At 36.3% G+C, this 20,772-nt stretch overlaps 2 protein-coding genes across 3 annotated transcripts in view; one reads left to right on the forward strand and one right to left on the reverse strand.

Annotated features, from left to right (window-relative positions):
* Window positions 1-8,398, forward strand: part of LOC126979226 (rhomboid-related protein 3) — a 191,364-nt gene extending 182,966 nt beyond the window's left edge. For both annotated transcript variants that reach the window (XM_050828497.1, XM_050828498.1), the window contains 3 exons: window positions 1,759-1,944; window positions 3,534-3,806; window positions 5,384-8,398. In XM_050828497.1, coding sequence (XP_050684454.1) covers window positions 1,759-1,944; window positions 3,534-3,806; window positions 5,384-5,629 — 705 coding nt within the window. In that variant the 3' untranslated portion in view covers window positions 5,630-8,398. The remainder of the gene's footprint in view (window positions 1-1,758; window positions 1,945-3,533; window positions 3,807-5,383) is intronic.
* Window positions 8,399-8,445: 47 nt separating this feature from the next.
* LOC126979227 (CDP-diacylglycerol--glycerol-3-phosphate 3-phosphatidyltransferase, mitochondrial) lies at window positions 8,446-18,305 on the reverse strand. Its single transcript, XM_050828499.1, has 7 exons — window positions 17,596-18,305; window positions 17,348-17,500; window positions 15,702-15,916; window positions 13,513-13,583; window positions 12,313-12,408; window positions 11,658-11,784; window positions 8,446-10,465 (listed from the first exon to the last, which is right to left on the reverse strand). The coding sequence occupies exons 1-7, from the start codon at window positions 18,188-18,190 to the stop codon at window positions 10,340-10,342; spliced, it is 1,383 nt and encodes a 460-aa protein (XP_050684456.1). The 5' UTR covers window positions 18,191-18,305; the 3' UTR covers window positions 8,446-10,339.
* Between the last annotated feature and the right edge of the window lie 2,467 nt (window positions 18,306-20,772).

Consider the following 20,772-nt stretch of genomic DNA (forward strand, 5'->3'; position numbering starts at 1 on the left):
AGGCGTAAACGTAGCATCTTGGGAAGCCCAATTCTTGAACCACTTGTCACGTTGATACGTCAACTCACTGCAAACGGTATAATAAGATTCATGACAAGAATCAATCTTAGCAGTGAGCTATAATTAACAGTGGCTATCACAATAGATGCTCCGTGCATCCCCGGGGCATAAAAAGAATATAGAAGTCCCAGGTCCAAGGGTGTCGAGGGAGGCGACTAAGGGCTTTACCAGTGGGAGGCTCCTTCGGACAGGATGCCGCCTAGATTATGGATACCACAGCGGCGCCTTTTACTGCCTTGAAGCAGTAATGTGTAAGCATTATTTTATTTCGGTCTGAAGGGCGCCGTAGCAAGTGAAGTTACTTGTCAAATGAGTCTTAACAAGTTATATCTCAAGGTGACGACCGCAATTGTAGTGCAGCTCAGAACTTTTGGGTTTTTCAAGTATCCAGAGCGGCACTGCATTGTAATAGCGTGTCAATTACTATCGGCTCGTCTCGTCCCTAATCCTCATAAAAAATAGATCACATTGGTCGCAATGAATCATAGCTGCCCTGATATACAGCCCTTAGGTAGCCGCTTCACCACACAATCACAACCATACACGTAGATCTCTATTGTTTTTGTACAGAGCTTCGATTCAGCGTTGATACGCTTATCTACGGCCCGTACAAATGTGTAAGATCCGTTAGTCAAGGCTTCCGCGGCGCATCACTTTCTATGCAATACGATACGGTGCGCGCTCCAGTTGCAGCGGCTAATTACAAAGTGTAATTACGGATTTCACATCCGCGCCAGCACTTTACGTAAAGCGGTATAATTTAATGTGAGTTACGTTTGAGAAGAGCGATATATTACTAACCGAAAAGCGTCGGTGTCGCAAGAGGTTGTCTATTCGACGCTTTATAAGGTCGGGAACGCTCATTCCTCTGGTGTTACAGGTATGGTCGTTTGTCCTCGTCTTCAATTAAAAAAACCACAAATATAACTTGTTGTTTAGATCTTGAGCGATTATCAAAATCCAAAAAAATAAGTACCTGTATTTTATTATTGAAGAATAAAAAACTAACTCGGATACAGGGGGAAAACAGATTAGATTAGATTTTGGATAGAGCTATTTAGATAATCGCGAAGACAAATGCTTGTTTAAAAGAAAGTTTAAGCCTTAAGGTAACCGAGGAAAATTAAAAAAAAAATGCGCGAACGGATGAACGTGAAATATAACACTGTTAAAGTTTATATGGAGAAGAAAGAAAAAAATGCCTTTTATATACAATAAATGAATTAAAATAAATATTAAACACTATTGCTTAAATGGCACACTGTCTGTGACAAGACAGTTAAACCATTTTACCTATAGTTCAAACTTAAAAATTGAATTATGGTCGAACTCTAAGCGACTGCTATAGCCCGACACCTACGTGCGCGACCGTCCCACAGGATTACTGCAGTCTCACGTGTTGCTCTTCACCGCAACACCACCCGCTACCCGCTGACTTCTTAGTACCCCATCCCCACCACCGTCTGTCATCCTGTGAGACGGTCGCACACGAAGTTGTCGGCCTATAGTCTCTCTAAATTACTTAGTGTTTATTAATAAACGCGAAGTAAAGTTATTCCAAGCTTAAGACTTTTTGTCTTTATCCTACCTTTGTCACTACAGAATTACATGATAGGGAATAACTAATTTTAAACTTGGAGTAAAACACTGCGTTTATTAATAAGACAGCAAGAGTAAATATGTCTGGTTTTGCTTCAGCTGGGTGTGTTCGCATGGTACGCGTGGGGTACAGGCGGGGTGGCAGCGGCTGCCGGTCCAGTGCCGGTAGACTCGCCGCTTGTGTACCGCCCTGACCGCCGGAAGGAGCTCTGGCGGTTCCTCACCTACAGCGTCGTCCACGCGGGCTGGCTGCACCTGTCCTTCAACCTGCTCGTCCAACTTGCGGTAACTATTCGACTGTAGCAATATAGGATATATAACAAACTAGTTTTGTGCCGACGAATAGACTTTGTCTATAGAATCCTTCAAGTTTAGAGAGGGACAGGCCGCCATCTTGGTGACGTCATAGTGACGTCAGTTATCTGAAGCCTGAATTCACCTATTTAAGGATAACATTTCGAAAAGATGTCATGTACAGTTATTTCTAATCAAAAGCATGTTTTTTATGAAAGAGAACAAACGAGTATATATATAGGTCAGCTGATGGTATCGATACCTCAGCTACAATGTGTAGCAAGTCTGAAATTCAGTAAGTTTAAGAAATAGTTCCATCAACGATTACCCATCATTACCAAAGAGAAACAAGTCGATAGGTGAATTCAGTTTAGTTGTTACTTCCAATATTTCTTCATAACACTGGAATATTTTCGTTTCAAACAGTAACAACTCGATTTGTGTTCTTTTAAAACCCATTCCTGAATTGTTATTCTTTGGAGCTGAGGTTTCGGTATGTACTATGTGATATTTTTACAGTTTAATTATTTGGTTTTTAAGCTTTGTCAGTAGCGAAGACTTTCTTAAAGGCGATAGTTATACTTGTATTTCTTTGTTGCTTATTATTGTTTATTTTTTTTATAATATTATTTGGCGATGGCGATTATGATGCTGGTAATGAAGATGGTGAAAGAGTTGTTGAAATTATGGATGAAAGTTGATTTTACTGAGGTGTAACCCTTTTAATGTGAAGTAATTGTGATAGTTCTGAAGTCTTAATTTTTTCAGGTAATATAAATTGTCGTTTTTTTGTACGATAGCGAAATAAATAAATATTGTATTTAACTTCATTAATGACAGTACTTTTATACTGATAAGTAAGGCAATTGCGAAATTATTCCCTAACCATTCAAAATTTTATAAAATGCACAACGTTAATGTTTAAGTTTTCACTTCTGCCGGCACTCCCTGAATGCAACCCGCAATTTCTTTTATAATTATGTACAACAAAATGTATTAGGTAAGGGCGTGCGTAGGATTTGCCATATAGAGAATGTCAGTTGGTGTTGGTAGTTTGACATTAATGTGTTGTTTGTTTTATTTAGAGCATTGGTAACAAAACCATCAGCTCAAACCCAAATACAATAAAAGAAGAAATATTTAAATCATTTTTCAATATACTCGATTACAAGAAAAACCCCGTTAGGTTTATCAGCTTCACGGCAGAAATTGGCGCGGTTGTTGTACCCATAATCTAGCCGACATCCTGTACAAAGGGGCCTGCCACTGGTTACATTAAGCACGTTTCATCATCATCATCAGCCGGAAGACGTCCACTGCTGGACAAAAGCCGCCCCAAAAGATTTCCACGACGATCGGTCCTTTGCTGCCCTCATCCAACGTATTCCGGCGATCTTGACCAGATCGTCGGTCCATCTTGTAGGGGGCTACCAACACAGCGTCTTCCGGTACGTGGTCGCCATTCGAGGACTTTACTGCCCAAAAACCCTGCCTATCAAACACGTTTACGGGGATTCAATATTCTTGATGTAGGTTAGGTCTCCATTATTTTATTAATGTGTCGTTTGTTTTGTCGGCAGGTGGGTCTGCCGCTGGAGATGGTGCACGGTGCGGTGCGTTGCGGCGCGGTGTACGTGGCTGGCGTACTTGGTGGGTCGCTAGCCGCGTCCGTGCTCGACCCCGACGTGTGCTTGGCGGGCGCATCCGGTGGCGTGTACGCGCTATTGGCCGCGCACTTGGCGAACGCGCTTCTCAACTACCACGCCATGCGCTACGGCGCCGTGCGCTTAGTGGCCGCACTGGCCGTCGCCTCCTGCGATGTCGGTTTCGCGGTCCACGCTCGCTACACTAAAGTGAGTTGTGATAACTAAAAAAAAGTGTGTGTGTTCTTATGTATTCACGCAAGAAGTTATGCTTCTTTGGCCTAACAATCAGGGGCGTGCATTGGTTACTACCAAAGGTAGGATCTAACTAGTCGTAGTAGAGCTTTGGAATAAGCAAAGATTACTTACCGTAGATATTTAGTATCTAGTGTAAGGACAAATTTTATGAGTGGGTGTTCAATCGAAGTTTGGTACTAAATATTGGAAATTAAATTAACTTTAACACTAGTGCTTTATTTATTTAGGTTCATAACGAGGTAGGCACTGCCTAATTGCCTATATGATATGCACGCCCCTGCTAACAATGCAATAATATTAAAATTATTTATTCCTCGTCCTATTCTACGTTTGTAGAAAGAACAATATTATAAAAAACTTGCAACGATAGCTTTGACAATTTATCATCAAATTACGAATACGGCTGTACGGTCTTGGACCCTTTGCTTATCCTAATGATGGACGAAGAAACCAAAAAAAAAATAACGAATATCGCAAACGTCAGAAAATTTTAGTAACTAACTTCACCCTTACGTTACTTTTGTGTTACAGTGATGCGCGCACATTTTAAAATTACACTGTCATCTATTTTTCATAACGCCCTAAAGAAGTATAATTAAAAAAATTGTGTGCTTAAGCGAAACAGCCAACATGCTCAGCCCAACAAACAGTACGTTACATTTAATCCAAGCGTGACCAATGAAATTTTCACATTCCTGTTTTATTCAAAAATAAAATAACTACTGAATTCCTTACGCCTGATCTTTTAGGCATGAGACATTGTTTTGAATGGGTAGTAGATTATCTCTTTCGATAAGTGATTTAAAAATCATTGAGGTCTACTATACTGTATTGGCGGACCACAATATGGCCTATAATACAGTACAACAACAAGTTCAAAACGACATGGGACCATGGTACAAGTTAGTTCATAACCACCTAGGACCATGGTACAAGTTAGTTCTTAACGACAAGGCCATTATAGTAAGTTCCTAACTAACTTGTACCATACAAGTTAGTTCGTAACGACATGGGACCATAGTACAAGTTAATTCATAATGACATGCAACCTTGGTACAAGTTAGTTCATAACGACATAGGACCATGGTACGAGTTAGTTCTTAAGGACATGAGGCCATTCTAGTAAGTTCATAACGACATAGGACGATGGTACAAGTTATTTCATAACGACGTGGCCCTATTGTACAAGTTAGTTCAAAACGACATGAGATTATTCTACTAAATTCATAACGACGAGATACCATATTGCAGTTAGTTCATAACTATATGTGATCATTGTACAATAAGTTCATAACGACAAGAGACTATTCTAGTTCCATTGTAGATAGTGCATAACGACATAGCACTATGGTACGCACGATGTAGGTGCGGCCATTTATTTCTATATTTATTTATTGAATTTGATGAAAAGTGGTTAGTGGGCATTACTACCCATTTCACTTGTAACGCTTGGGGAAATCCAGGAGCATCGCGGCTATGAAGATAGTATATTAGATTGGCTAGGCTATAATGTGTTTGTTGTGTGGCAGGAAGCGCCGCCGGTGTCGTACGCGGCACACGTGGCGGGTGCTCTAGCCGGGCTCACCCTGGGACTGCTGGTACTGAAGCACGCGCAGCAGCGGCTGTGGGCTCGTCTGCTGTGGTGGGCAGCCCTGGGCGCATACGCAGCCTGCACGCTGTTCGCGGTGCTCTACAACGTGTGCAGCACGCCACCTGCTGAGCTCCACTACCTGCCGCCTGACCCCCCCTACCCGCCGCCTGACGCGGGCTACTAACGCGCTTGCAAATCTGTTCACTACACGCTTTATATAGTTCCCGCCACGTAAAAAGACCATTGACGTAGACCAAACAATGGGGCGGTATACTCAGAGGTAAAACGTCAACGACATGTTCGCCGCTCCACAAATACAATCACGGGTCATGGGTGTTATTTGATTAAATTTGTTCGTGGCTGTAATGTACACTCAGTGGCCATTTAACGTGGCGCGAGCTATACCATGACGGTACTTTGAAAAGTATGATTATACTATACCCTTTCATCACCGACCGTCCTTAAGAATAGGGGGCACAGTTCATAGTGCGATCACGGTACGGTGTAGTTGGTATACTCTGCCCGACTGGCTTCTGTTTTGATGGATGCGCACGTGTGAAAGTTCACTCGCACTAACAATAATTAGTGTGTATAAACATTCTGGAAGCACGCTTCGGTGTTTAAGGGTACCGTTAGTTGATGCGTCCTATTCCCCTGTACCACTCACCTCTGATGTAACCTATCTATATAAACAATACAACAAGACATGTGTCTAATCGCTTATTCTCATATTATTTTTTGTTATACTTCTCATACTTACGGCCTAAGATGCGATGGCACGACTTACAAAATTTTTGGAACGTTTACTGACCTCTGATACACATTTTAATAGACGAAACCAAACTTAAATACATTAAAGCACATTTTGCGGGTAGTCATAAAATCAGGAGCGGCCATGTTTTTTTCTTCCAATTCGACAGTAATAATTATATTAGGACCGTAGCTTACTTTCCGGTCGCACTTTCAGGCTTGTAAATTATAACTGCATTAAATTCAACAATCTTCCAAAATAACGCTATGTCTCTTTTTGTGGAGATCTGAGTGGCCCAATAAATGTTTAAAAAAATCTCGTTTCATATATATCGGGGAAATGTAATTTAATAGATACTACATAATATACTTTATTGTTCACTTGTGAAACAGTCCTAATTTATTTTTAATATCTCATTTGAACATTTGTTTATGTCTTCAGTAACTCAAACACTATATAATTAATTACCATCATTTATTTCTTATACAACTCTTTCTTCAATTAATTGACCCTCTTAAAAAGAAATATCAAGCGTCATCCATACATAAGCGGCTTGCGGTTGTGAAAAATAAAACTTTTATAACGGCTTCGTACTAAACACCGCACGCCACCTTTGTCTGGTGTACGTCTAATAAGCACATGTTAACCTTTCTCATATAGTAAATAGTAGATTATTGTCTGTCGTGTTATAACAGAGGTGAATGCATCATACAGAGCTTTGCCTTAAAGACAATTTGTAAATATTTTTCACTCAAAGCCTCTGTCACGGACCGCGTGGCCGACTCACAACACGCCTAGTCAATTTACCTTAGTGTTATACGTGATAAGTAATTAATAATTGGAGGGTGGCTCGTTTCACTTCGTATTAAGCCGGCTTCCTACTGTCATGCAAGTGCAGCAGTGTGTGGCCGGCTTGTTGTTGTTAACAGAGCTTTTGCAGTAGCAAGTTGAGCTATTGTTATAAAATAGTCTGCACAGTTTTTGTTCCACGACGCCCCCTCGCGATATTTAAGTATTAAGTAGTGTTATATTATTGTATAGGTGAACTATTTTTGTATCTGCCGCCGATGTCCGTAGCTGTAAAGGCGTTACCGTCAACTGTTTAGTTCAGTCGTTTGGGTTTGTAAATGTCGGGACTTTTGTTTTTATTTCACTTCCAAATCTCTGTTGCAAACTCTTAACAATATTGGAAACGGCGACTCACATAAATACTAGAAATTGTAATATTAGTAGTTTTCGAACTAAAAATTACCATTGAAACTTTACATGTAAACCTTGTATTAAGAACCAAACGACTGTACTAGATTCCATGTTGTGCCTTGGCCCCTAGACGTCGTCTATTCAACGCTTAACAGACTGTTAATTATAAACTTACTGATTATATTTGTATAATACTTGAATGAGACATCTAGCGTCCATGTCACAAACTTTGTACTCATGAAGCTCAGCAAACACCTGTCCACACATTGCAGGTGACATTTATATATTGTCTTCTCTGTTTTAACACTACTCTTTGTATTGCAATAAAAGAGCTGGCAATACACAAATGTCTTTTGCAATAGTGTAGCTGTTGCTTCATCGTTGTGCCTTTCACACCAAAGATTAGAATAAAATGGCGTCCAGTACACACTAGTGGAAGTAACATTGTAAATAAAGTAATTTCATACGTATAATGATTGCTCATCGCAATGTTGATTTGTGAACCGCATAATATTTTTTGTTTGCTCAAACGCAACGATGTTTTTTAATATCTAATTGTGCTCAAAAGTGAGTTTTTATTTTGTGGGATCAATAATTTTATTCGCTCAATTAGGCTTTGTACAGACTGAAGTTTTTAACAAGTATTTGTTAGCTAATTTGTTGGGTATGTATTGATTAGTCTGTACATGGCACAAGGAATATTCGTATACCTTTGACAGGTATTATCGTATACCTTTGACAGCTATTATCGTATACCTTTGAGTATTATCGTATACCTTTGACAGGTATTATCGTATACCTTTGACAGGTATTAGCAAATGTCCACTATTGAATAATAGATTTTATAATGTGCCTGATTCCTATTAATGTAAATTTTAATGATTGTATTGTTTTAATTCTAATCAAATAATGTCAGATACCGACTGAATTTTTGTATATTGCAGAGTGTTTCTTTTAATTTATTTAAAATTTTATTTTTAAGTGTGAATCAAGATAATTCTTATAATTATGTGATTATATTTAAATAATGAATGAATAAAAATAATTAATAATAAAATTCTCGAGTTTTATTGTAACGAATATAATTCGAATGATAAACGAAATAAGATTTATATAACTAGTATTAATCAGTCAACAGAATACTCACAAAATTAATCAGTCCTATAAAAAAGGCATAGTAATTATTATTGTTTCCTAATTCATAATATTTGGTTTCAAATAATTTGAAATGCCATGACGAAGACGGGCTTTTCTTGAAAGCTTCTTTCAAACCAAAGAGATTAAAGTTATAACATAGAGAGAACACGAACAAAGTACAAGTTTTCTTATCTACTAAATTAACAAAACATCGTTTAGTCACTTGTGACATTCGACTGACAGATGTCATGATATTTCGGCAGCTTATTTGGGTAGAAAATCATTTAAAATATTGTCATGACTAAACGGTTTATGTACTTCAATCTCTTTGCTTTAAACATGCATTTTACAACACTACATATTATGCATTTAAAGCCAGCTAAAACATTTCTAAGCCTATGACTTTCAAACTAATTTTAATAACGTTTTGTGCATAGGTCAGATACATATTATCCATTAAGTTATTTTCTAATAGAAGGCGGGGTTTACCTAATTAATTACATCCGAACCGCATCGCCTAGATGAAAATTGTCGCCTAAATTGTCGACAGGCGGTCGTACAACTCGAATCAAAGCACGCTAGCAGTGAGCTATTACCGACTGAGCTGGACTCATCTGCTCCTAAACAGTTACGAGGAATTTGTTCAAATGACGCTACAGAGTTTATGTGTGCTCCAGTGGAAGACTCTTTTGGAATGGTTGGTGTGTTTTTTCTAGCTAGTGGAATCACTAGGCAAATGAGACTTCGCATCTTATGTCTCAAGGTGACGAGCGCTAATGTAGTGCCGCTCAGAATTTTTGGGTTTTTGGGTCAAGATTCCTCGGCACGGTGTTTTATTTGCCACCGCATATCTTAATTTCAAATAAAAAATAATTATAACTAATTATGCCGCTATAAGACTAGGCGGTGCGGGTCGGGTGCTGTATGACCCTAATGAACTACATACATACTACAGAATATATACACCTTTGTTCAAGTGTGCATTTACTCGCGTTATTAACGTGAATCAAGCCTTTGAAACCGAATAAAAATTCCAAACCAAACGGTTCATAAGGTTTTAAGTACAAAGATAAATTATAATCGTATTTTTTTTAACTGTAACCAAAAATTTTCGTTTATTTGTAAATTAAGTGAATCATACATCTTTGGTTAAATAAACCAGTTAAGAACAGTTTTTTCATCGCAGTCATTTCTCCCACACGAATTGTTTCAAAAAAATATAAAATAGATTCAAATCTATTAAACTTTTATTTTAATACCGGTTCCAAGCCTTGCTCTGAATAAACTGACCAAATACATCCTTTTCTAAGGGGCTATACCGGTTTAACACCGCACATCTATATATTAGGAGCCCTACCTCACCGAGACACCATGGCGACGTCGTCGGCTATGTAAACATGGCGACCTTCGGTTGCCAAATGGAGTATTAGCCAGTGGCTACTCTCTGTGGTTTTCTCACATCTCGTATTGAAAATTGGCGTCGTCATGCTTGCAGCTTGCTCGTGTAAATATTACTGGTGACGTCGCCAGCACGGCACGTTTCCAAACTTCACACAGCGCGGTGATAGTCGTGGCTATGCTCTAAATTGGCGACGTTGCCAAACCGCCACCAAGTGAGTTAACTGTCCGAAATTTTAATATGAATTGTTATGTCACGCAGCCGGAGACCTCGCCATAGCGTCTCGGTCCGGTAGGGCTCTATAACTTTCGTGGGTTATCCGTAAATGTTTAAAAAGGGTGGCCTGTAAATTGACCAAAGCCAGTAAACAAAATATAAATATGGCCGTTGAGTAAGATAGGTGTGCGTTAGAAGTATGTTTTGAATACTCCTACAGTAGCCCGGACCCACAGCGGCGTGTGTCGTTCCATTAGTTCGCTGCTGCATTCTGACGCGTGGGAATGTAACCTCGAATATTCTTTGTGGAGAGAATTCTGAAATAAAACGTTAATATATTAATCTTCGTGGGAAGGCAGAGATCACAGAGAGGAAATATATTAAAAAAATCGTTGCTTATATAAAGCCTTTGACCACTAAATTTCCCGAAATATATATATTTTATCTATATATATAAAATTCTCGTGTCACAGTGTTAGTTGTCATATTACTCCGACACGCCTTGATCGATTTTTAATCAATTTTATATGTATATATTTTGGTAGCTCTGTGAATTTTTTTTTTCGTTTATTTATATGGCAATACAGCGTTTGCCAGGTCAGTTAGTTATATATATGTATAAAAGAGAATGTATGTGAGTATGTTCACCTAAAACTCGTGAACTGTTAGCCCAATGGAAATTAAACGACACACCACAGACGTTCTATACATATAGACAATGCACCTCATACAAAATCGAAGCCGAAATATGGCACATGCCACAAATGTTGATTGACACACAGTTGACACGCGACTAAGGAGAAAAATGTGCTTACATTGCCGTTAAGCACACTTTTGCCGTTCCGTTATCAGACTGCGAATGATATGTATAGAACGTCATTGCGACACACACATAAATGACGACATGACTCCGATGTACATAGAAGTTATGTTAGTACCGGATAGGTGGCGCTGATCGCAGTGATTCTTTTGAACCACAGGTCGGTATAATATTATATTTTGTATATATACAGTCAGCATTGGAACCCATTAGTAGTATAGTTATAACTCCTTATTCGCTTTTTACTATTCCCGGATTTAAAAAATAGGAACCTAATTCCTAATTTAGCGACTAAAGATTTCTTTAATCATGGATCTAATCGGTAGATTAATAAAAAGGACTCCAGTAGGTACCCAAACAGCAAACTTAAAACGCGTCGTCAAAAGGCCTAACAAAAAAAATGAAATAGACTTTATTATAACCAATTGAAGCCACTTTTAAAAACTACCAAGTGAGAAAAATTAACAAGATTCCTTAAACCATTTCCTAAGCCTGAAGATTATAATTAATATTGATTAATAGCGAAAAAATTCAATTAAAATATTTTTTTTTATATATTTTCTATATAACAATATATAAAGGACTTCCCCCGGTGTGGAATAGCCGCAGGATACCTGTATTATTATATGTCCCAAGTCTAACCTCGTAATAACTCTATAAGTCATAACAACTTGGCAACTAAAACTTACTTGTAACTGTTTGGAAGTTGTAAATATAGCGGCCTGAGCTTCCAGGTCACGCCTCACAGAGCGTTCACCCAGGTTCGCAGATCCAACAACAGTCATCCATGGCACCTCACTACCGGGAGGATAGTACCTGAAATGTATTTTATTCATATCAAAAACCTTGGCCCTTAGCATATTATATTAGTATTAATGCACTCTATTTCGCGTCCAACACTATTGACCCAACGGCCCTCTGTCCGTCGAACTATTTGCATGGTTGCAAAGGGCCGGCTTGTCTTCCGACAAAGATTTCCATTCATGTAGACATAAAGTTATTTAATTTATACACCCGACCACTCAATCGTTATAAGTGTTCCGTATAAAATCTGTTATTCGGTTACGGTTACGTTTAAAAACATAATTCGATCATTTCGATCTCGATTCGATCATCAATTTCATTATATTCTCTAAAACTTAAAGTACATTCCCTTATCCTATCAACACACTAATCCCACGACACATATCTTTCTTTCATAAGAAACGTCATTGAATTACTTCAAAACTCATTATTCATTCATAATTAAACTAAAACTATAGACGAACTGACAGGCCGATGATGCGAGTCCAAGTTTTATTTGTCATAGTGTGCGTTAGCTTTAAGTATAGACAGATAACTTACCATAAACCTTTAGCGTGAAAAGTCCAGCCGGGCCGATCATATTCTAACATTTGGACCCTGCTAGTTTGATTACAGTCCACTACTTGTTGCCAAAACCTGCAATGAAATAATTGTACAGCGTGGATCTTCAAACCTCTATCAAAAAAATTAAAACTAAAGTAATTAATTGAAATTTTCGAACAAATTATACATATATTTGTATATATATTCATCTATATTATATCTTATATCTTTAAACGAGCAATTCTTGTATATATATATAATCTGAATCTCGGAAACGGCTCCAACGATTTTCATAAAATTAAGTATGCAGGGGATTTCGGGGGTGATAAATCGATCTAGCTAGGTTTCAATTTACAAAAATGGTTTTATCCATGTTTGAATGAGAAACAGCAACATTAGTATACAAAGGTAAATTTCGCCACTATATACAAGACTATTATAGCTCAGATGGGACATTGGGTGATCTGGAAAGCAGAAGACCCCGGTTCGAATCCAGATGTCCTATTAGTTTTTTTTTTGTTCAAGTTTTGTACATTCTTAAAAATCCGAGCAAGGCTCGGTCGTCCGGATATTATGTATTTATGTGTGTATATCATATCAATATATATGTTAGTATTTAAGTTATAATTTGTTAATGTGCTGAAAAATAAGTGTAATAAATAAACAAAATCTTAAAAATATTCTTCCGTTAAAATAAAGGGGCCAGGGCTTAACATCCAAACTACTCTGGAACTGAACGTCTCGACTTCGTTTGACAGGGCGTATCAAATACCATTAGCTGAAGGTCCTGCTCGTCTCGTCCCTTATTTTCATTAAAAAAAAGTATTCGGTGTTTCCGTGACGATACGACATGGGCACCTTCAAAAAAAGCGCGTACACCTTCCTTAGAGGCCTGTGATTCCTCTGGTGTTGCAAGCGAATGTGGGCGGCGGTTATCACTTAACAACAGATGCCCCGTACGCTCGTTTGTCCTCCTATTCCATAAAAAAAAATCTTTCGTTGAAAAAACGCGGCCAGCGCTTAACATCCAAACTACTCCGGAACTGAACGTTTCGAGTTTCATTACGAGAAGTTTTCTGTCAGTGCTCTCTACTGTAACCCACTTTTCGGATTCATTTTGTTCAGGATTTCGTAATAAAAAAAAAGAAGAATGGAAGCTCTCAGGCAATTCTAAATATTCTAAAGATTGATACTTACTTTTTAGCGATTAGCGAATATGCATGTGGAATGCCACCTGCCGGTCCTGGAGCACCCATGAAGCCATTTGCCTGAAAGCCATTTATAAGTAAGTGCTCTCGAATACATGTAGAATAGTTTTTACTCTTACACAATTACTTAAGATTTTCACACATTTAAAATTCCCACACATACTTATTTGCCGCGCGGGCGCGCAGCTTCTGTGTGACGTCACAGGTCAACACTTACTCCTTCCGCCCGCTGTATTGTAATATTTTTCGTTATGCTACTGTTACTTTCATACCTAGTGTATATTCAATAATTTGGATAAAGGTTTAGAAAGTGATGGTCCCACGAGTCAAAAATCTGAATATAATTGGATCTGGTATTACTTACAACAATAAGTGGCCTATGCTTGGAGACTCGCACGATGGACTTACTATGAAGTTAATGTGTAGAGATAAAGTGCCCATACAAGCAAAATACTCTTATAGTCTTGAGAAAATTGGGAAATGTTTTGCTTTGAAACGTCGAAAATTAAGACGTACATGAATATTTCTTTCCCAATTGAACATCCATTGGAACCACAAAAAATAACTTAACCGGGGCATGGTTAGTGGTTGTGCTTTTACATTTCGGTAAAACACATGACTTTCTTGTGCTTAGATTAAACTTTTCAAACAATATTTCGGTAATCTCCTAGTTAACGGTACCGGAGCGCGCAAAGTACTGCGAGTGTTGACTTATGACGTCACACGTAGCGAGCGTGGTAGGATGTGTCTAGTTTACAATTCCATTTCTGGGAAACTATTTTAAGTAACGAAATAATGTTTACACACATTTTTTTTGTCTATAGAAAAAACGAAAAGCTAAAAATCAAAATGAGTGAACATTCCTCATTATGCCACTATTTAAGTCAGAGGGCAAAATATATCCACATATTAAAGGGCTTACTAAAAATTATATTTAAATAAAAATACATACCTACCTACAGACATAAGCTAGTATTAATATAGTGAAATATTAACTCTTCACATAGTTAACATTTTCATAAACGCATATAATTAATATTACATTAAGGTTAAGAGTTACCAGTTAACCTTAATATCATATCATTATAACTTCATAATTGGACGTAATTCCAGAAAAACGTTCCAAACCACAATCATGTCCAAATTGAGTTAAGAACACAAAACTGGTCACGTGATTCATATTAACGGACTGACAAAAAATGGCAGCCCTACTGTCAGTCTTTAAATTATATCATGACTTAGTAGCCCAACGCACATGTATGGAATACACTAATATTTATTAAACTTTAAGCACGAATTCCTTAAAATGTTTGTGGCTTGGAACGTTTTTCAGAGACTATGCCCAATTGCGACTGAGATTTTGTTTGTTAAGCGTTCACTCCGTAAGTACTCAACCAACCATATTGTGAGGGGTACTGACTTATATCCCGTTATTAGTGCCCGAGGGAGCATGACACGAAATACAGACCAAGTCAAAGTACAATAGGTTAACTTTATCTTGCAACTAAGTGAAGTAAAAACGGATGTCTGCTAAAACCAAAAAAAAAATATAAAGTAAGAAAATTAAAATGGAACACTATACTGATATCATCGGCTTAGAATTAGGTGTAGCTTAACAAGAGGGCAGAGACGGCTCAAACTTTTATAACAATTTTGAAATTCGATCAAACAGAAAGAATTTAGGATCATTTTTTGGATACGAGATGGCCGCCTCATAAATTTATCATTGCAAATATACGATTCGATCGTTTTCGCGGGTACAGACAATGAATTTGAGATCATTATTAAAATCCATTATGGGCCTAATGAGAAAGCTCATGGTCACTCAGATTGCAATGGAGTGGACTATGCTTGGAGTTTCCCTGCGAGATCGAATCAGAAATGAGGAGATCCGTAGGAGAAGCAAAGTCACCGACATAACCCAAATTATTGCGAAACTGAAGTGGCAGTGGGAAGGGCAAATAGTTCGATGAACAGATGGCCATCGGAGCAGTATGGTCCTCGACTTTTAACTGATTTTTACTAAAGTGAGCACCCATGAAGTAAATTTTAATATTCTAAACTAACTGTTTTCTCCCAAGTCTGGTTATTGACATAGCGATCTGTCATGTTATGGAACCTTTACTGTCAATACTAAAATATTGATGCAACATGTTCACAACTGAAATCTATACTTACATTGGGATGTGCCATTAGCAAGCTTACTCTTGACTCACACTTATTTAACAATGTCTGTGCATATTTTTCAGTTAAGTTGAAATATCCAGTCGCCATTCTTAGATATGAACCCTTCGGAGAGCTTTTTAGAATAGAACATGTACTTTCTTCATCATGTGTTATGTTGAATTCTCCCATCTGAACCAATGGGAATACCCAAGTATCTACTTCCATGTCTGTGAAAGAGAAACAGGTTTAAAAAAAAAAAACAAAATAAAAGAAGTTGAGGTCAGTTATGACTTCATGAATAAGTAATTGAATATTTCTAAGCTATGAAATGTATCAAATAGCTGATTACTGCATCTTATCTTCATCAAATTGTTTTGATTATAACTATAATGTATACATAATCCATCTGAAAAATTGATGTTTACAGCATCCATGTGTTAAGTATGGTATGGAACTCAAAGAGTAGGATATTTTGACTAGTCTGGCCATAAATACTGTTACAATTTAAAAAAAAACACAATATTACATTTGGCACCTATAAATTGTATAATATTTTGTGATATTAAAATGGAGTGGGGTGATAAAGAGAACCAAATCACTGTGTTACAAATTACACAAGTGGAGCCCAAAATCAGGTATCAAAACATCAGCTCAAATGTATCAAGATACCATTCTTGAGAAGGTAGTGAAGCCCCTTAACAAGACCATGTTCAATAACCAAGAATGGTCCCTCCTGCAAGACTCGGCGCCGGGTTATAAAGCTAGGTCTAAGCAGTCTTAGTAGGAAACAAATGTTTCAGACTTCATCAGAGCTGAGGACTCGCCGTCGTCTAGTCGCAATCTTAATCTGCTGGATTATGATTTATGGTCAGTTTTAGAGAATATAATAATAATAACATTAACACACTTTTTACAGAAATTATCTTGCCCCAAATTAGGCATATATAGCCTGTGTTATGGGTTGCAAGACAACAATATATTTAATACAATATGCTTACTTAAATATAAAAAATACAAATAAACATCCATGACTCAGAAACACCTACCGGGATTCCCACCCGGGACCTAAAACAATCCATATGATTGGCAGTGAAAAATTTTCCCATGGAAAGAGTGCATGCTTCTATTTATAACTGTCATCAACATTTAAAAGATTGTATTTCCCCCAATGGAGACTAAGCTTTTTATATTTTAAATGGTTTTATATTTATGTATTAAATTAACACACTGTAAAAATAATAAATGTTATTTGCAATAGAAAATTTTGTATTTTCTTTGTATCAGTACTTCTGGCAAGACTAGAGGTATATGAGACGAGGTATATGAGAAATACAATATATTTTCATTCTATTCATTATATATGAAGAACATCTTTGTACTTGGGTTGTTAACTTTTATGTATAAGATTACAGTGTCCCCATACTAAAAGTTTGTTAAAGCCTGACAAGTCTATTTTTGTTACAGGTGGTGGTCCTTCTTAAAGGCCCCACCACTATCATACTATGGTAATGTATAGCCATCACCATATAGATACTATGCTATCAGATAAATATTTTTATTTGATTAAATTACTTATTTAAATAATAAACTAAATATATTCATCAGATATTTTATAGTTCATCACACCCTGTGTAAATGTAAGATTTTTTTCAATGTACCTTGATCTTCACTTATTTTAGAAACTTGCGATTTTCTCCATTGATCAATGAGATGGTGAATATTCTGGCCAAGCCTTTTTCTAGTTTCAACCCTGGATATTTCATTAGGAATATCATCATTATTATCCAGTCTACTTACTTTCATCACCTCATCTAAAATAAAATATTATTAGAAATAATTAATTGTTACTCTACATTCTTAGTAAGTTATTGATAAGTAAATGAATAAAAACTTACTGTAATCCTACCTATAATAGCGCAGTAAAACTTTGCTAAATCACTATCTTCAATTTCTATATATCTGTCCTGCCTTTTTTGAAAATAATCATTTGAGCAGTTTGCACCACTTATAATAACTGAATCATCTGATATATACAACTTCATGTGCTGAAGTCCAAATATTTCATTATATCGTGATGGAAGGGCTTTTGACCAGGAACCTTGTAGACTTGGGGTTTGATACAATGCTAATGTACATTTGTCATTAAGTCCATTAAAAAACTGACGGAATAATGTCCGAGAATTCACTACTCCTCTGGACCCTCGTTGATAGTCCAGTAAAATATTTAACTTTAATCCATCAGTAACTTTAACATTCTCCACAGTAACTCCCAAAAGTTTCTTTTCTAATTCCCCAGTCCCGATATAAAGACTTGCTATGGATATCCTGTGCTTTGCGCTGCTGAATCTCATACACAACGTATCATAAAACTGTTTCGGATCATTCATTACATTTATTTTAGAGGCGTGTATAGGAAAACAAGGAGCAGCATTGTATATCCAGTTGAAATACTGAAATTCGGGAGATTTAAAACGATGCATAATTTTACCATTCAACAACATTTCTGATTAGCAGTTATTAAACAATAATTGTTTGTGAATAAACATCCTTTTCCGATACTTTCCGTACGATCAAAAAGTTGTAATAAAATAATTTCAAAATTTCATACTTCGCACTTTCCCAGCTGATTAATGATACTGACACTTGACAGTCAAAGATAATAAAACCACTATGTTCACTGACAGTGATAAGGTCTACTTTTTTAGTGTAAAGGCTTAAGGTTAAGGTACTAGGCCAATGACAAGATCTATAAAATATTATACTAAAATGATTACGTATTAGAGTCTCGCCAACGCATCGGGTCAGTTATATTCTGAATTATTTATAGTTTAAAATTTAAAACTCACAACTGTCTGTATTTTGTTATTTCTCGTATTTAATATGGCAAAACCTTTTAAAAGCAATAGTCGCAGCTTGTTATTTACAATGATAAACAACTACAATTATGTTAAAAGTAATAAAAATCAAACACAAGAAGAAAGATATCATATAACGATGAAATCATTGCAATTGTACATAACTCAAAACAATTTGATATTTGGAATTTATTTTCTTTATATTAATTTATTTATCAAAATATAATGCATTTTGGTTTCAGATTAGTATTGATGATAATCAAGGAACAAGCAATCAATTTAAAAAAATTGAAAACTCTAACGGCCTTACAAATAAACGTGATATAAAGTTATACTTGAGAATAAAACAAGAATATGCAAAATGCTTACAAATAAACTGAAAATAGTATTTCACCGACTATATCGCCACATGAGTAAAAAAAAGTACAGAGACTAAGTTTCATACAAGCACGATAAACGTTTGCACTTCTACAATGTTCCGGGGCATGTGTGAGTGTCCACTGACCGCTTGTTCTTGTTGCGTACGTGGCGAAACTGGTTACAACCGGTTGACGATAGCACAGACAGTTGACAAGAGTTAACGCGATACACGTATTGTTCTATTAATTGCAAGCTTGAAATTTTAACATAGAAAGTTGATATTATAATATATGTAGATATTTTAGTAAGGTAGGTAGCAGGTTGATTTCTGTATTGTATGCATAAATAATACAAGAAATCATAAAAATATATCATATTATATTGACTAACCATGGGTTTATAATATTTGATGATATTCATATTTGTATGATACTTTTGTATATGGGAAGACATCACATTATGTTTTCACCATTTTATTATTATTGCAAGGGTTTACTTAACACTTGTTTTTAGTTTGTATCTAACTATGTAAGTATTTGTTTAAATTCAAACTCTGAAAGAAACGTTAATAACACTTCCCGATATCTAATTGAGCTAAAATTTTGAACACCTACATAACTTCGGTGAGACTGCAATAATTTGATATTATACATACAATCTGACCGTGCAGCCAGGATTATCTCTTCAATAGGGAACTCTTCAACGGTTAGTAGCAAAATCACAAAATTTTGTATGTAAGTTTAGTTTTGATATCTAATCATGTTTTTATTACGAACTGTTGCTGCAGTGATGATTAACACCTTACGAGGTAGGACCTTATTAATTAGTAGATAGGATGTTACGTATGTGTGTAAATTTCTTTTAAGAAGCATTATCTCTGTGTTGTTTTTTCATCAAGGGATATCACTGACAACACTGTCAATACAATGATTATTATGAAGTATTCGATGTCAGGCAGCCTTGCAAACAAACGCGGAAAAAGTTGTACCTCCAAACAAACTAGACATAAGCAAAATGTCTAGTAATAAAATGAGATTAATTTATACTTCATATATCGTTCACATATCTGCCCATACAATGATCATTCTGTTGTTATTTTCATAGCGACCCTTGTTTAAGTCAAGTAAGTATATCTATGAAAATAACAGTTTGAGTTCGTTTGCATGTATTTCAGTTTATAGAGGATGATAGTGCAGTCACCACTGAAAAAACCCATATGTTTTGACTAGGCCGGGTCTGTATTTTAATTTAGCTACTTTCAAAGACATTGTTTTTTACCGTAACTTCAGTACATTAAAGTTTGTAGACAAATATACACATCAAAAAAGTCTAAGCAACAAGCATGATGTTAAAAATTTACCATTTATATTAATTAATTTCTAAGTCTTTATTCACTCAAAGTGCATAGGTATGTAAACTTTTTTGTTATTGATGACATACTGGCTTCAATCCATACTGGATTCGATTATGTTTTGTTTATTTTCATAAAATTATAAAAAGGGAATTTGTTTGAATTTAAGTGCGTTTTTAATGCTACGTTTAGTCTTGATTTTATAATTATTAAAATCATTTAAATAAATTTAAATATTAAATATTAAATTTATTTAAATGATTGGTAATCATTTAAATAAATTTAGCGACAAAATTTAATTGTTAGATATTTTTTACGTCATGGAGCGACGTCATTTGACGGAAAATGAAATGCAAAGAGCTGTAGGGATGTTGCAAGCGGGAAGTAATCAATTTCAGGTATCTCGGCATTTTGGCATTCGTGGAAGTGTTATTTGTCCTCTTTGGCAGCGCTACAATAATACAAGGGAACTCTGGACAGCATTCAGGCAGTAAAAGGAGTACAACCACTTGGTAAG

The sequence above is a fragment of the Leptidea sinapis genome, chromosome Z (assembly GCF_905404315.1).
Source record: "Leptidea sinapis chromosome Z, ilLepSina1.1, whole genome shotgun sequence".
NCBI lineage: Eukaryota > Metazoa > Arthropoda > Insecta > Lepidoptera > Pieridae > Leptidea > Leptidea sinapis.

Coding starts and splice junctions, on each gene's coding strand:
- LOC126979227 (XM_050828499.1), bottom strand. CDS start 18,190: ATGTTGTTGAATGGTAAAATTATGCATCGTTTTAAATCTCCCGAATTT. Junction 12,409..13,512: donor TATTCGCTAATCGCTAAAAA/GTAAGTATCAAT, acceptor ATTTCATTGCAG/GTTTTGGCAACAAGTAGTGG. Junction 10,466..11,657: donor CAACTTCCAAACAGTTACAA/GTAAGTTTTAGT, acceptor GTTTTATTTCAG/AATTCTCTCCACAAAGAATA.